Here is a 17,321-nt window from a genome sequence, read left to right on the forward strand (position 1 = left end):
TCTTTTGCAGGTAAGTATTCCCGTTGAATGAGACGACTGTGGATGCTAGGTAGAATGTCAGTAACTCCAAGAATGACTCAAGATGTACGCCAGATTTGTTTTGGAAAGGCACTGTACCATTTTCTTCGATACATTCTTTTACAGCTACGAACAGTTGGTCATGAGGTATTGAATAAAACAAATCTTCCACGTCAAGGGAAAAACCATATTGTACTAGTACGTTGTCATTTTTTAGATCCTGTATAACTTGTTCTGAGTTTTAAATCAGGAACGGATCTTCCAGGCGGAGGTTTGATAACTGACTAAATAGGAACCTTGACATAGCTCCTTGCCAAGAACCTTTTTCAGTTACGACCACACGGAAGGGACATTCCACTTTGTGTGTTTTAGCCGTAAAGAACATATCCAAAACATCTTTCTTGGATGCGGTAATCTGCTTTTTCAGATTTGTTAACTCAAGCTTGAAGCACAGTTGAAGTGCTTTAGCTTTCACTTTTTTGGTCTTTTTATCTTGCAAATAGTTGAAGTTCTTTTGTATGGCTAAAGTCGCCTTTTGTAAATACATATTGGTGGGGCATACTACAAATCCCCCTTCCTTATCTGAAACTAGGAGATTCAAATTTTGTGTTTTGAAATAATCGACCGCTCTAGGTCTCATTATCTTGTTCTTAGCATGTCCGGATTTCGGCAAAACCTCAACACATTCATCAATACATCTGGTCCTGTCATTTTCCGGAGCTTTCGCAGCAATGTCGCGTACAGTCGACAGCATCTGTACTCCCTATATGTGCGGAGCCGTACAAAATTTGGGGCCTTTCTCCAGGACCTTTTCAATGTCTGCGGGAAGAGAGGACTCGCCCAAAAATCTGACCGGCTCGCCTTGGTGTCCCTTCTGTTTGGCTCGTAGATATCGTAGGTGTGGTATGTAGGTCTTCCAGAGAGATTCTGTCATCCTGGTTGAAGTGTGGAGAAAGGACTTGTATCTTGATTCATGGTTGAAACCGGAGGCATCCGTGTTTGCTAGCAGCCACAGGCACTCACGGTAAAACCTAACTTGTCTCCACAGTTCTCGTGCTACTAAAAAACAGACCTGATGTAAATAACGAGCAACAAATCAACAATATACGTTCAATCTTCACTGAAAACGCACAAGGACTCAACTTTACACACGAGCTACCGACAGGCGACAGCCTTCAATTTCTTGATCTACAGATGATATTCCAACAAAACCACACTTGCTGGATGTACATGCCACGCTCAAGAAAACAATTACTCCAATATGAGTCCTCCCATTCAAAACTCATTAAAATGGCTATAATCAAAAACTCTCTTAGCGCAGCCCTAAAAAAGTCATGTGACCACACGGCAAGACAGAGCTTTGAGACACAGATAAACCGACTCAAGACCTCTGGTTATCCAAGTCCCACCTTGTACGATGTAGCAGAAAAAATGATCAACATCCACAGACAGAAAGACAAAGCCAAGAACAAAGGACAACGCCCGGCTGTAATACCCTACATTCACCGGGTATCACACAACATGAAAAAGGTGGCTGCCAGGTATGACATCCCTGTCGTCTTTTCAGCACCAGACAAGCTAAGGAAGCTTTGTCCTGTGATAAATTCCCCACTAGACCGCCGCAACGAATGCGGTCAGAGGCACAAGCAAACATATATACCTTGCCAAAGCCAGGTTATATATGAAATCCCTTTCACCTGTGGCAGAGTATATGTTGGTCAATCTGGCCGGTGTGTGAACACCAGGTTACGTGAACACGCTGCGTCACTCAAATCAACACCATCGGGGCATCTTGCAGTGCACGTAAGAGACTGTCACTGCAAGCCGAAACTTACAGAGACAAGGATCCTTCGAAGGTATCGTGAGAAGACAGCAAGGGAAATATACGAGGCACTGGCCATAAAAGGAAAGGAGAAATCGTGTGTCAGTGCACCATCAGTAGCATTGACTGAAAAAGAACTCAACTACCTTAACTTTCCTACTTAGGGTGGTTTCTTTGGTTCACTGTGGACAACTTCTTCCTTTCTTTCTGCTAATTTTCAGTTTTTTAACGTAACGTCTTCTTCCTTTATTGTTATTTCTCAGTTCCTTCAACGTAACTTCCTCTTCCATCAAGACCGTTTCATTTTGGGAATTTTCATACCGAAAAGAAAGACGAGAGAGAAACGCTACCTCTTTCTCGTCTTCTGTGTGATCAATAAAGCGACAGTTGTGAGTTAGCGCTTGTACCGTGAGTTTGTTCTTGACCTTCGCGCTATTTATTTCGAAAAAACAATAAATTCGCATTTTATAATTGTCTTATCATGTACGATATTGATATGAAAGCGCATGAAATGAAAATGCAAAATGTTATGAAACCTTATATAGTTGGTAGAAAGCGGAATTTGTCTCAATTACATAGAGCTTGCCAATATTACATCATTTCATTAGGGTCAGCAAATAATATATATTAAAAGCCGATTTATCTATTGCGAAAAATTCTAACTGCCTGCTTATAGACCTCACAAAACCCTTTTTAACCATTCCGCATAATATTTTAGTCTAAACACTTGAGCACCTGACAAGGACCATGTCTCGCTTTTGTTAGTATAAAATAGTTAAAACAATCTGCAACACATGAACATTAAAAAAAGGATTGCAATTTTCCATTGGAAATGTCACTCTCCCGATGACAACCGACATTCTTGCGCTAGCCAGCTTTTACGCCGACACCTCGACGCTCGCTTCTGCATTCTCGACGCTCGTTCTTTCTTTTAATTCTGGCGCAAGTTCGCTGTTTTAAACTGTATCTTCAGTTTGACGCGCGTCGATCCTTTTCCATCCGTGAAAATATTTGAAAGCGAATTAATAGAACACCTACGGAGCATAAATCCCTGGGCGTGCTGTAGTCAACATACGCACGACACGTTATTATACTGAAGTCGAAATATTTCAGCTATGTGTCGTGTTCGTAAATCTTTAAGAAACTTGTCGTGGTGACTCATTGAAACTTGTTATTACTCCGTATTTTTTTCATAAGTATGCTACTAAACTCTTATTCAGGGTACAGGGATATTGTATTATAACAAAAAAACTAACTCTACGAAACAGTTATACGAATGCGGTCACAAATAGCCCGCATAAATATTTAGAACAATAAAACAAATAACCTAAATAAACTATACCCCGTTTCACCAAGACTCAACTCGACGAACTGTTTAAGTTACGGCCCTCGCGACCCAATAAGAGCTTCGGAGCTAGGCACGTGACGTTACGTCACGGGAGCGCTTGTGTCACTGCGCCAAATGCTAGGCCCGGAGGAACCGGCTGTCGTCTGCTGCGAAGCCAACCCGCTTCGGATGAACGTCCACCGCCGCAACATTGCCGTCCGCTAGAGTAGCGAGCTCTTTGAGAAGAGTTCATGAGACAACCATACCCGCGAATCTGTGGCGGGTGCTAATGCCAGAACTACGTTTTAAGCGAAAGTGATCGATTACAGTGCTGCGACCGTTCAAATATCGTAAAAAAACCAAGTTGTTCTCGGAAAAGGGTTGACACGATTTAAGTATACTTGAAAAGCAACACGTCTTCGTCTTTCTTCCGTGTCGTGTAGCGCAGTGAAGATAGAGATGCAATCACGCGAGTTTAGTTAAACATAAAAAGAACCCTAGAACTACTTTTTGTTGCGAACGGCGTTGTTGCTGTGGCGGTAACGAGGCCTCCGTGGCCTCGAGCATGGAGTGTTGTCAGGTGTCATGGGGGTCGCAGCCTCCACAATTCGCCATGTTATCATGAAACGAACTGTATACGCAATCATTCCTTGTGTTAAAAAAATGATGTAAAGGCATAGTGGTCTCGACATGAAGTTTCAATACACCTTGAATCAGTTATCATTTGAATAAAAAGTGTTTTGTAGAGTTCCTGCTATAATCAATGTTGTAACCCAAGCTACTTGTGCCATCTCCTTACGTACACACATTCAACGCATACTCTTGCATTTTTTTAAATATATATCTCGCACTGTTTATTTTCTCATGTATACATTTCTTTGAAATCATAAATATTCGTGTACGCCTTCATTTATTTGTGAATAGTTTACGACTGCATTGTTGTAATTTTGTACGTATACATTTCCACAGTATCGTGAAAAGACCGTTATGTGCTTTTTCTAGTAATTTCACATCGGCCTTTGGATTTAAAATTCTTTACCATCCATATGAACTCCAACGGACCAGTGACGCTTTAGGCTTGATAGCAGTGCCCCTTCCTTCAAACCCTCCTTCCGAAAAAAAAAGAGTAATATAAAATATACCGGGGAAGTACAAAGCACGACAAAGCTAGCCCAAACAAGCGATCGGAGATTTTCCGTGTTTTATTTTCTTAACATTGAAACGATACCATCAAGATTACTTCGCGATAGGAAGAGCTCGTTAGGATACCAAGTTTTGCGGTAAAATGTTGCGCTTGTCAATACATTGCCAACAGCAAAAAAAAAAAGAAGAAAAGAAAAGAAAAAAAAAACAACACGCTTATGTTGTGTTTGGGCTATCAGTGTCACACGGTGTGCCTGGTCCCCAGCAATGACTTTAATCTCGTTCCATTGAATTTTATTTCAGGTGTTCCGAGAATTGGCAGAGAAGTCACATAATTTTTATCACACATTCTTCCGTTTCGGCCTCTGCCTGCCTAGTCATTGCTCTCGGGAAGACGTGGAAAAGCTCGTTTCTCCAGGTGAGTGTCCATGTCTTTTCAAGGCTGGTTCGGATATATTTGCAATTAACTCTGGTCGACTGCGTACCAACCGATCATTACCGCATACGACGACAAAACCCGCTGGCGCCATCTGTCCTGTAGCCCTCGAAAACTTCCGACCTGAGCCCATTTTCCTTTATTTGAAAGCATCTTTGCTTTAACATGTGTTTTAAATAATTCTGAAAATGCTATAAGCGATCATTTCTCCATATGTAGCGCGTAGATTTTATCTGCGAAACCTTCAGTCTAGTTACCGCAGAATCTCCTGTATAGATACCGCAAAACCCCCAGTCTAGTCATAGGCAGATCGAAATTGTTTCCAAAGCTTAAAAAAAACAAAAAACACCATCTTTGATTTTTTTTAAATTTGAGTACCCTGTCATACTCTATTTCACCATTCATTTCTGTTAAAAACGTGTTGAAATATTTTTTTGAGAAAGAAGACATAACTCCCCAAAGTAGAGTCCTTTTTCAAAGCCTGCACTTAATAATAATAATAATAATAATTTGTTTATTTAATGTGTCCAAAAACAACCACGCGGGTCTTCATATTGGCGCACACAAAACAAAAGAAGAAACACAGCACACGCACAGCTTAAAATGTACAAATTAGCATGACAACAAATAGGTCCCACACTTCAAACAAAATGTAATAGTATCAACTTTTAACTAGACTTCCCAAGTTCCGGCGAAAAACTACGAGATCTGTGAAGATGTCCAAGCTAGACAATGCGATTGTATTAAATGAAATTTGCATACGGGACAGTGGTGAGAGTTTAGACATGAATTTAGTATAAAAGACAGTAAAATTTCTGGTAACGCGACAAGGAACATGAAAATCGACAGAATTCAAAACTTGGTTAGCATCAGTCCAACCATTTACCACCCTGTGCAAAAAAATCAGATCACGCTCAAATCTTCTATTTGACAAAGACTTAAGTAAAACGCTCTTAAGAAGAAATTCATAATCATAATAAAAGCGACGCTGAAAGTGTCTATCATATAGAATGCGTATCATTCTTTTTTGCACTGATTCAATACTTAAAGACTGTGTACTTGTTAGAGAATTCCAAACAACAGAGGCAAATTCAAGCCGTGAACGAACTAAAGCACAAAATAAACGAATCATACAAGCAGGGCGTCTGAACTTTTTAGTTATACGAGATATGATACCAAGAGTTTTCATCGCACGGCCAACAATAAAGGAAACATGAGCGTTAAATGACAATGCGCTATCAAGGCACACACCGAGATCTTTCATCACAGTCACGCGTTCGATTGGAGTTCCTCCCAGAGAGTAGGTAAAATGCATAACAGTGCGTCTTCTGCTTAAAGAAAGAACCTTAGTTTTGGAAGGATTTAGGAGTAAATTATTCGCCAAAGACCATTGCAGTATGTTGTTCACTTCGTGCTGAAGAGCATTACAATCAAGAGGAGTAGCAACGCGCATAAAAATCTTAAAATCTTAATAGCAGTGCCTTATACGAGAAGTGACTCTGAGTTCCAGTTTCATGAACCTAACACACATCGTTCATATATTTTTATTCAGATGAGGTCATTGACAACTAGGGCATTTGGTCACACAGTAAAAGTGAGAAAAAACGACTGCGCACAAAGAGCGATCGTAATACGAACTAGTGATCCGAGAAAATATCCTGCAGCCATCGGCCTACTGGGAACTTTGTTTATACCTACGACACTATTGGGGAGCAGGACAGACCGTGACGCCCCAAGCGGTTAACTTTACAACTACACGGATGGGGACAACAAATACAATGACGCAGCGCTCGGCCGACACTACCGAACGCGGCGTCAGCGTTCGGCTGGAGTTCGTATTCTCCGATGAGGGGGAGGAGGGGCTCTATTGTTTCCACTACGGCCTGCATGAACGATGCAGCACGCACGGTCCCAGCTCAAAACAAAAGCCGAATAGGGTCAAGCTCGCATACTCTGTGGATAGATCCGACACTTAACGTCGCTTCGTCGATTGTTAGTATTTTTTACATTAAACTGTGCCCCGCGCTCTATTGTAGAAGATGACATGGACATGCCCATAAGGCCTGTCGGCATATGCACAAGCCTTGTGTTGAGTAAACACCGAGCGTGGGGAAAACAAACGGGTCAGAGCGCCCCCTATAGTTCGATCTCCTGCCCAATGTGCTCCTCTCTTCCCCATCTCCGTCTCACTCTCTCTCTCCTGTATACCCCTGACTTATATCTAGAATAAAAACATATTCAAGCATTCCCTTTCTGCGTGATAGTGTTCTGTGGCTAGTAACAATAATTTCCTCGCGAAGATCACCTAGTGGCTAGAAACGGAAACTGTCGCGGCAGTTTCGCTCGCCAACTTTGCCAAGCGAATCACGTATTGACAGCGCTTGGCGGTCTAGAAACGAAGTCGCGAAAGTGGGTTCGAAAGCATGCGGTAAAAATCGCCAATAAACCACAGCAGCCAATGAAATAGCCACCAACTTGAAACCGATTAATGGAGTCCGCCGTTTTGAAGCACCTGAGACAGTCACTGACGAGGCGAGAGCGGCAGGGAGGAGCCTCAGTTGAGCCACCTAACAGCGCGAGCGTCCTACCTTCAACAACTCTTCAGTGTCTTGTGCACCTCGAGCGCTCGCGCGCGCGTCCAATGTAACGCGAACGCATAGCCTCCTTTATATTGACAAAGCCTGGCAGAAATAGAAAAGCTGGAGCGGCAGACAACGGATGACAGGAGAGTCACGTGACTGGCGCCCCGCTGCGGCGAGACGCCGAAACACACCTTTCCCGAGCGAACAAGTGTGTTTCGGGTCCTCGCCGCTGCAAAAGATGTGCGCTGACTTCCAGGTTCCCCTAGAAATGGCTGTTTGATGCTCTGTGCTACCAGATCTTCACGCTCCCAATCTGCAACCGGGCACCTTATGGCCCCGTCGTCAAACTGCCAAGCTTTGTGAGTATAGAGGAGGCTATGGCGAATGTACTGGAGCGCATGCTAGAGGCAGGTCGTTAAAACGTTAGGCTCTGTCCTTTTCATTCTGTCAGGGGCTTTATAAAGCTAATGAACATGCGTATATCACAGGTTCGGGTTCTCACGATTCCGGACACCCTAACATCAGGCGCGAATAATCTTCGGTTCTGTTTTCGAATATCGAACATAAAGATTACCATTACGAAAGTGTTAGGCCTGATTCTTTTATTGTTGTTTCAGTTAAGGAATTGCTAAACATGGAGACATCTGTACTCAACTGCGACGTTCATCAGGATTCGAAGCCTCTCAACAAGGACCAAGTGATATCACTGTGAGTCACAATGTTTACACTTAAGGGGGAACACCAACTTCAACTGTTGGCTTCTAAACCAGTCGCTCAATATTGATGAAATTTAAAGTCTATTTATCTCGTTGCCTAAATGTACTGCATGACATTTCATCTCTGTAGGGAAATTTGCCGATAAGCTGCAGGGGGAGGTACACGCCTATTGATGTAAGTTGCTTCGCTTGGCAAGGAATTCTATGATATAAAATTGCTGCAAATTATTGAGCATTTCTAAACTTCAACCATAACTAGAACACATGGAGAGGTGAGGCTATTCATATTTAACCCTTAAATCTGCGCTATTTTCTGCAAAATGACAGTTTGAAAAGCATTCCCCTTAGTCTGGCAACTTCTTATCATCAAAACCCTACTTTTTGTCAAAAAGATCTCCATTTAAATAGAAAAATAAACATCTAGCCGGATTTCTCAATAAATGTCAATTCAGAAACATCCACAGCGAAATTAAATTCTGCAATTCATTAAAGTGACAAATTTCCTAAAATGAAAGATGCTGCAAAACAGTGAAACAAAGAAAACCTATTCGATGTTTCCACACCACTGTATTTGAATTTACTGTTGGTGGTAGCACCTTAATGTTACCGAGAGCATAGGTGGTGCCCTCTGTTTGCACCCGATTTCCTGCATGGCCTTGCTGAGCAAGTCTGAGCTTAAAGCACTTTCTTCAAATGCTATTTTGTTGTCGACATGTGGATATTGATTATGAAACGATTGAGCAATTGGATATGCTTGCAATAGACAAACCAGCGTCAGCAATTATGAACAGGACAAGCATCGTCGAAATATAAAGCAGACAAATTTATGTTACGTTTTATAAACGAATGTTGGTTTTAGCTAGTTTTCTGTTCAGTCGTGGCACGCTTTGAATTCTTGGGCATGTGCATAACCTCTTCCACTGGAAAGTTGGACTTTTATGGTGTTCTTGTGCGAATTGTGTTTACTCTCGAACAAATATGCTTAATGTACTAAAACTGAAGAAATGCTCTTTTCATCAAGAGTATAATCAACATTCTAGGGCGTGCCGGTGTAGTGCTGCAGCTATTAGAAAATAAGAAACAGAAGTTTTACATTTCTAAAACATGATTTAGCATCGTCGGCTTGCCGAAAATGTGTTATTTCTCCGTAATAATTTCAGATAGTGTGCACTTAGTTGTTGAATCACATTAAATAAAAATGGGAAAAGTATTTTTTTGCTAAAAAATTTCAAATTTAAGCTTTTGCCCCCCCCCCCCCCCTTAACTTTTTAAGAAGTATAAAATGAGTATTCTATGGCAATAGCGTTGCCAACAAAAATAAGCTCTATTGTATAAACTTTTTTTTTGTTAAGACGTCACAAAATATAGCATCCATTGACGTTACTAGTAGCTTCAAATATTGTCTTCAAACTACGAACATACCCGGAAAAACTCACAGTCGCCTCCATTTCATACAGAGGTAATTTAAACCGTATCTCTCGACTTTCTGGATGCTTAAACTTTCGGTGGGCTATATCAGTAACCTCAATCTACCTTAAGTTAAAAGCAGGTGTAAGTTAGTTACACTTCTTTATTTACTCATTAGAAGTGTGTACTCCTTTTACAGAGATCATACTTCAAATTTCATACATAAAAATGCTTTCAAGCTTTTCAAGAAAGTAACTTTATGTTATCATCATAGACCGGAACGTGACGGGTGAAAGAATCATTAATTCACTGTCTCCGACCAGAGCACATGTCTGCCTCTGCCGTATGCACATGAACAGAAAACCTCGTCTTGATATGACAGATTTCAGTCTTTTTGGTTCACCTTTCTAGCTTTTTATAAATACATAGGGTCAGCTCCTAGGGTTTTTTTTTATCGCGAATGTAGCTACGGTGATATCACAATGTCATGTGACACAATCACGTCACGTAAACCAGGGACGCCACGTGACACCATGGCATGACGTGACGTCATGGCTTCACCTGACGTGCCACACAAGCAGCGGAACAGCGAGAACGATAGGCGCAGTAAGGCCAAAAGAACCTATATATGCTTTGCATTTTCTTTGGGATATACAACAGAGACAGGCGGTTTTCTTCCCAGCTGTTCTTCCTTCTACACTTTTTCCATGAGCGCAGCGTGTAAATTGTAAAAGGAAAACATTGAAGATCAAATTTGAAGGCACACTTACAAAACAACACGGCATGAAAGGACATATGTTTTCTCTAATTCCAGTTAAAAAAAAAAAAATCTCCTCTTCGCTACGAGATATTAATATTCCTGTACGCAGTGTGTGTTCTGGGAAGTGTCAAAAGTCTCTCTTTTTTTTCTTATGAAACAAAATACAGTGACCAGTAAACTTACCTTTGCAGCTGAATGCGTGAATTTTCCATCGTAAGCTGGTTATTGAATATACATTTGGCAACATCATTGAATTTGGAGGATTGGCAAAACTTGAGTTGTTATGTCCTGCATGCACACAAAAGTATTACGCGCGAGTTTATGAAATAACCAAAGAAATAAAGTGAATGACAGAGAAGCAGGATAGGTATTTTTTATATTGCGCTGTTCTTACAGGTAATAAGCTTTTCTATATCAAACTCCGGCAATCAGGCAATGGTTTAAATTGTTTCTAACATTCAGGGACACGAACGAATAATAAGCAATGACCCAGACTCGTGAATACTGCATACAAAGAACGCCTTTCTTTTATTCTTTTATACTTTCAGTAACGGTGTAAAGATGTCATTGCTTCCCGAAAACGGAAACGGGTAACCTAACGGCTTTAGTGTTTCTCGGCGTAATTTGTTCAATGGACAACAAAAAGTGCGTTGACACTTAAAAAAAAGTGTGTCCAGCTATTTTTTTAGAAGTTCCAACTCGAGCTGTGCCATTGAGGAAGTAGAAGGATAGCCTTAAGAAAATTCACGAAGGATAAACAAGACTTCCTATGAAGACGTTGACCACTATACTATAAATTCCTCACCCTGGTAAATGTTGATTGTTGTCATTTTCATCAATTTTGGTAGATGTGCCCGGTTTGGCTTCATTTGAGATTAATTATGGCGCTCCACTCTCACATTAAGGCCGTTTCCAATCATCTGAACTTTGTGTGCCTGGCTTTGATAAAGTGTCTAAACTTTGTAATTTTTGCCGCTTGTGCTTCATTAAAAGAAATTATTTGAAAAAAACTTCTCCAGACAAATATTTAATCATTTATTTTATCGTAAAGTTTCTACAGTGCATTACACAAGAAAGAAAACGGACATAAAAGTGATAAACTGAACAAAACACGCGCTGCATAGTTGGCACTAAAAACAATTACGCAGCCCGTAACGTTAAACACAGCGACAGCTAAGGTGCGACGTCGGAGCCGCTAAGGTGTCATTTCGGAGGCGATGAACTGAATGAACTGTAAAAGGTGCAAGCGCGCACCAGAGAGTCCGCATAGGCGTCTCGTATTAAACCGAGTAACATACCGGACGGAAATTCCACAGCGTTTTGGAACCAGTGAGGGTGTATTAAGTAGCGAGCCTTTCAGTTGTCTGCGTAAGAGGGGAGCGTGTTTTTGTACGTCACTTCGGTACAAATAGTTACACATGCTAAACAAAAAAAGCGCCGAATAAGCTGACCCAAGAAAGTAGACAAGACGAGGTGCACTCTAAAATGAAGGTTTATTGAAACAACAGACCCTATTAATACCCTCTTTCTGGCTATTCGTTTAAAAAATAAAACTCTGTATCTGTTAGAAGCATTGACGGGGAACTAGTGCATTTGCTTTCTCCCCTTGCTTTGTGACACATAATGCATCGTAAAATTCTAAGGCAGTTTTATCTGCGTATCTCTCGAGAAGTGTTTGTGCTAATTCTGGGCCACATGGGCACCTTTCCCAGTGCACTACCAGATTGCCCGGCGGGGACCGTTCTGCTGACGATGCATGCTATATCGCTACTATTCATGGTCATGCATGTTAACTTGCTTGATCGTTATCTTGTTATCAGCGACCCGCGGAATGTTTTGGCGGAGTGCCAAAAAATGGCCCGCGTCGATATTTAGCGCGGTCAACGGCGCGAAACCACGAAGTGTCCCACAAACAGCTATAGTTTTAATATCACTGTAATATTTCTGTAAAATAACATAAGCGACCCAAGCCCGCAGTGGTAAAATCGCGAAGACACCATGAGCGAAGATGACCGACCCGTTTCCACTTTTCAATCTCGGACGTATTTGGCAAGCCCAGCTATCGTTTCCAATTAATATTTTTAGTGGAAAAATACACTGTTTTATGTTCATTCGGCGTCTTAAAGCCCTGATGTTGCTAAGCCAGTGAATAAAACAGGTGCGCTGCTCTTTGTAAACCAGAAAAAGATAAGAAAATAAAAACTGGTGCACAGTCATGCGTAGCCGGCAAAGAACATAAAGCAGAAATGTGGACGCTCCAAGCTGTGCTTTTGAAACGGCTGGCAGCTGCTAACGGACGACCTCTCCGGCGCTACAAAGATGGCGCCCACGAAACCATCTTGTCCCCGCTGTGTTTCCGCAACAGCGGCGCCACGTGTCACCCGTTCGCCAAGCCGGCAGTGACTCTTTCGGGCTAATCCTTTTTTTATAGCCGCCTCTGCAATATTACAACCCTATAAAAGTAAATTCGGAAATGAAACATACAGAAAAGAAAGCGCTGTCGGTAATACATAATTTTAACAATGGAAAATATTACTTAACAGTGAAACAATTAAAATAAAAGCACCTGCGAACAAGTTCATAAAAAACGCATTACGAATGCAGTCCAGTCCCACGCACACAAGAAAAACAACCAAGAAAACTTAATATCAACAAATGAAATCACTTAGTAAAAGAATGCGGTCAATGTCTCACGAAGCAAGATAGTGTCGCCAGTGTCTACGATGGAGTTTAGAAGGTAGTTTCAATCCCGGATTCCTCGCGGAACGACTGAATTGATGAATGCAATAATTGTTCCGGTTTGGCGCTTGAAAATGTTGCTGTCGGCGGTGGATATCTATTTGACCGATCAAAAAAATGATAAGTTTTATAATTGTAGTGGACTTTATTAATTAGATGAATAAAAGATATTTAAAAGGTTTTAGAGCAGGGAGAGAGAAGACTGACGCTTGCTTGAGTGAAGAAAGAATTAAAACAATACTCCGCCGTTTTTTTTTTTTTATGCTCCCCGATTGACCTTAAAATTGTAGAAACACCCACAGACATCGCTGAATTAGAAACAAAAATATTATAAGGAAAACATTTTTTTTTCGCAAATTGCTTAACCTTTAATTTTGGTCATTACTTTAAACAAAATTGTCTCTACTGGCTAAAATGAAAAAGTGGCGTCAACGGCAGGCAGGGGTTTAATATTAGGGCAGTGAAATTTGTTACCAACTAATTACAAAAAGTTTGATGGCGTCAATGGACTGCTTTGGGAGCTCACTCATGCCCTCGGGCAGCAGCACAATACAAATTCGCGGCGTACACCGTTTTCTAGATTGCTTGCTCGACCTGCAAGGCCGTGTTCCAAAATTTACTCGATTTTACTCCATGGTAGGGGTTTGGTGGGCGGCGGAGAAAAGCTCACCGGAGAAAAGCTCACCGCAAAGTTTTGCTGTGAGCTTTTCTCCGGTGAGCTTATCTCCGGTGAGCTTTTCTCCGGTAAGCTTTTCTCCGGTGAGCTTTTCTCCGGGATTCGGGTTTGGTACCTTGGCGTTCCAAAACTTACCCGCGTTCAGCGCTTTTCAATTTGTGTTGTGTCGCGACACGACCCGCGGGAGTAACCTGGATCCATTTGGGTAAGATATGGAACATAGCCCAAGCCCTCCTGCCAGTGACGTCACGGCATTGAAAAGTGCGGGTATATTTGAATGTTGGTATTGGCATCGCCTTCATTCGTTCTTTTCACAACAATTATTATGAATTTACAGATACTAAATAAAATGCCGAAAATTGTTAATGCCGTGTATTCAGGAAATATGGCTCGTTTGTGTAGCTCATGAAATCGTTGGAGTACTCTTTTAACTCATACAAGAGCTTGATGTTATGAAGCGGGTAGCCCACTTTTTGAAAAGCTTCGATGCGTTTTATTCGTTAGTTTTTTTTTGGATTCCAGATTGGCAAGGCTTATTCAAGCTTCTGGCGAATATGAGTTTCACACGTTAGCTTCCGAGGTTGATGTTGTGCTGCTTTTGGGTAAAGGTGGGGCATCCGATGAATTGAGAATCGCTTTCAATTACGATAACCTGGATGACCCATGAAAAGTTAGTTATAAGGGAATTTTAGAACAGCGCACGCTAAAGCTTTGCGTACGCAAAGAATAGGGAGTTGTAGTAGATCGTTTTTCTCCTCCGCTACGTTATCCCCGAAGAAAACGCCGCAGCTGCGCATGTGCGCCTCCAGCCTTCTCTGCATAGTTCAAGGTCTTGTGGCGGATTACGGAGCGCTATCCGGGTGCTTAGCGGGCTGCGGAAACGGTCTACTACAATTCCATAATAGCGTCGTCGCCACTGCGCATGCTCCGAACGCAAATCAGGTTTTGCGCTTTGCGTGCGCAATTTTAGCGTGCGCTATTTCTCGGAAATAGCGTGCGTACACAACGAGTCTTTGCGCTTCTCCAAGGAGAATTCGTGATGAGAAGTTGGCTAAAGCCAAGACGAGCAGAGTTAAAAAAAAATGGCGGCTTCCAGGATTATGTCGGCGGCTGCTTTGGCGGCGTCGTGAGTGCGACGTTGGCGGCTTCCTTGCGGCTGCGATTTTCAATACGGGGCGACATTGTACTCGGTTTGGCAACGATCACCGGCAACATGATGCTTGCGACGCGCGAGCATTTCTCGGCGAAGGTTAGTACACGAGACCTGTCTTGCCGAAGCGACGCAAGCGGACACGACCGGTCAACCGCTCGCGTCGCATTCTCATGTTTAAACAAATCTAAAATGGTACTCCGAACCAAAAAAACTTGTTTTTTTTCCTAAAGTTACAGCATTTCGTGTGTGAAATAAAAATTGCGACTGTATCTCGGTGGCGTCGTAAGCGCGAGCTGCTTGGGCTTTTGCGTCGCGACGGAGAAACGCTATTCTAAAACTCTCTTGAGTAGCGTGCGCTAAAACAAGCGCTACATTTAGCGCTAGCGTGCGCTAAAATTGCGTACGTTATTCTAAAACTCCCTATAAAGCAAACTCTAAGGTAAATGTAAAAACAAAAACCCAGTAATATACGGATTACTTTGATAAAAATAAAAGTTTAAAACGTGGCCTTTTGCAACTTAATTAGAGTGACTTACAATTCACCGTGCTAAAGGATTAAAAAAAAAGTTTGTTATGCCAATTAATAATGTTGGTGAGGTCGCACTGAGCTGAAAAGTTGTAGTAAGATGACACTCAATTGGGGCTGATCAAACACGATGAACCGTTCAATTCTCGTACTCTTTGTATTGTTCTACACCCTGGCATTTCATCGGTTATTGTCTATCATTATTTCTTGGATGATATCGAACTAGTCCGCCTTTCTGCTGACTAGCACTTCTAAAATGAAGCATTCAGAAGTCAGGTTTCACCAGGCCTCGAAAAATATATTCAAGACGACGTGCTTGATCTGGTAACGTACGCGATATTACAAAATACAGGGGGGGTCAGTGACCGGGAATGATAACACAGCGCGACTCCGTGCACGTGGAGCTCAAGCACCCAGAAATCCTCGGTTAAAACCTCAGCAATGCCTATTTCAATCCTGATGACTATCGCTCCGGCCTGTGTTCGGGTAATCACCATTGTGTGATGTAAGTTAAAGACCCCAGGCTAACAGCTGCGTTGTTCTGGCTAAAGTTCTGGTCAACAGCGGAGACACCAGGCGAACATTGGGGTTGACAAACTTCACCTTGTCTAAACCAGTGTTGGACAAAATGCTCGATAAAAGTTTTTAACTTAAGTTACTAAATACCTGCTTCATAAAGTATTTAAAGTACTACTCAAGTTACTTCGACTGTAAAGTATTTTGAATAAAGTACAAATACGTAGAAATATAATTCAATAACTTTTGAACATACTTCCGCATTGCGTAATTGGTATCGACGTCAGCTACAAACACAATTATACAGTGGCGCAAATCTGGTTCACCAGAATGGTTTATTAGCACGCAACAGCACAAAAGTGGCAAAACGAAACACCTTTGCAGGGTTATTTTATGCAGTCCAACTATAAGAAGCAGAATATCACTACTAGATGTCAAAACTTAAAAAAATGGGTCGCTTTAGCAAGATTGTTATCGCTGACGTCCTGCGGCGCACCTTAGGCGCATCGTTTAACTTCAATTCATATGCTCCATATGGGGAGCTCACTATAAACGAGCTTGGGATACGGGAATGAGTGAGTGGATATCAAGGAGAGCCCATATAACAGCCACGGCAACGGTCGCACCTTCAAGTAGGTTGCGTTCAGAAAGGCGCTCAACGTCGGGGGCGCTTTGTGGGCATTTTGAGACGAACTACGAGCGGGATGTGCTCGTAGTTCGTTGTCTGTCCTGTTCTCTGCTTATCAATGTTCGCTCACATACAGCGTTCGCGTGAGCAGCAAGTGCCGGACTGACGACAAAAAGAAAAGAAAAAAGCATCGACGGTTGGCCGTAGCGAAGCCAGATATACAACAAGCAAAAAAAAAAAGTATTAGTTTTGTATCCACTTCTCATTTTCTTGTATTTGTTATTTTCTTGACACTGAAATCTGCATTGTTGTCGTAGGTCGTTTTCCGTTCTGCGTTACGCCCCAGTGTTGGAATATTTACTTCCCTAAAACCACCCCTTTTGTTTGAGGATTTTTTTGGGGGGAACTCTAGGAATTAAAAGGCGTCTTCAGGAAGGCGAGGGGAGAACCTTCAGTGTACGAATTTTGGGGTTAAAGAGTAAACAATCGGCACAAAAGCGATGTTTTAACGAGCTCGGTCTAAGTCCCCAGCTTATCGGAGCTGGCAACAGAATTCGGTTGCTGAAAAGAATGTTCACGTTTGCTCGTGCCACGCCCAAGCCACTTTATACAGAAAAACTCGGAAAATAGTGGAATTTCAAAATGTATTGGAGATAATGAATGCAAGATGCTCATAAATGTAATTAATATAGAGTACCAAATACTCTCGATCAAAAGTATTTGCAAGATGCCAGGAGACTTCAAAACATATTTGGAATACAGTATCTTGAGTAGAGTATTTGAGATAAGCACAAAAAATGGTCTCAACATACACTAAACACAATATTGCAAAGATTTGTAATCTACCCGAGTTCAGCAGGCAGTGTGTATTT

The 17,321-nt window shown here is 41.9% G+C and overlaps 1 protein-coding gene across 1 annotated transcript in view; it reads left to right on the forward strand.

Annotated features, from left to right (window-relative positions):
- Positions 1-17,321, forward strand: part of LOC8028941 (nose resistant to fluoxetine protein 6) — a 100,885-nt gene that overhangs the window by 33,700 nt on the left and 49,864 nt on the right. Inside the window, exons 3-4 of the mRNA XM_040501944.2 lie at positions 4,614-4,728; positions 7,946-8,036. Coding sequence (XP_040357878.2) covers positions 4,614-4,728; positions 7,946-8,036 — 206 coding nt within the window. The remainder of the gene's footprint in view (positions 1-4,613; positions 4,729-7,945; positions 8,037-17,321) is intronic.

Source organism: Ixodes scapularis, unplaced genomic scaffold (genome assembly GCF_016920785.2).
Source record: "Ixodes scapularis isolate PalLabHiFi unplaced genomic scaffold, ASM1692078v2 PGA_scaffold3__209_contigs__length_174095766, whole genome shotgun sequence".
NCBI lineage: Eukaryota > Metazoa > Arthropoda > Arachnida > Ixodida > Ixodidae > Ixodes > Ixodes scapularis.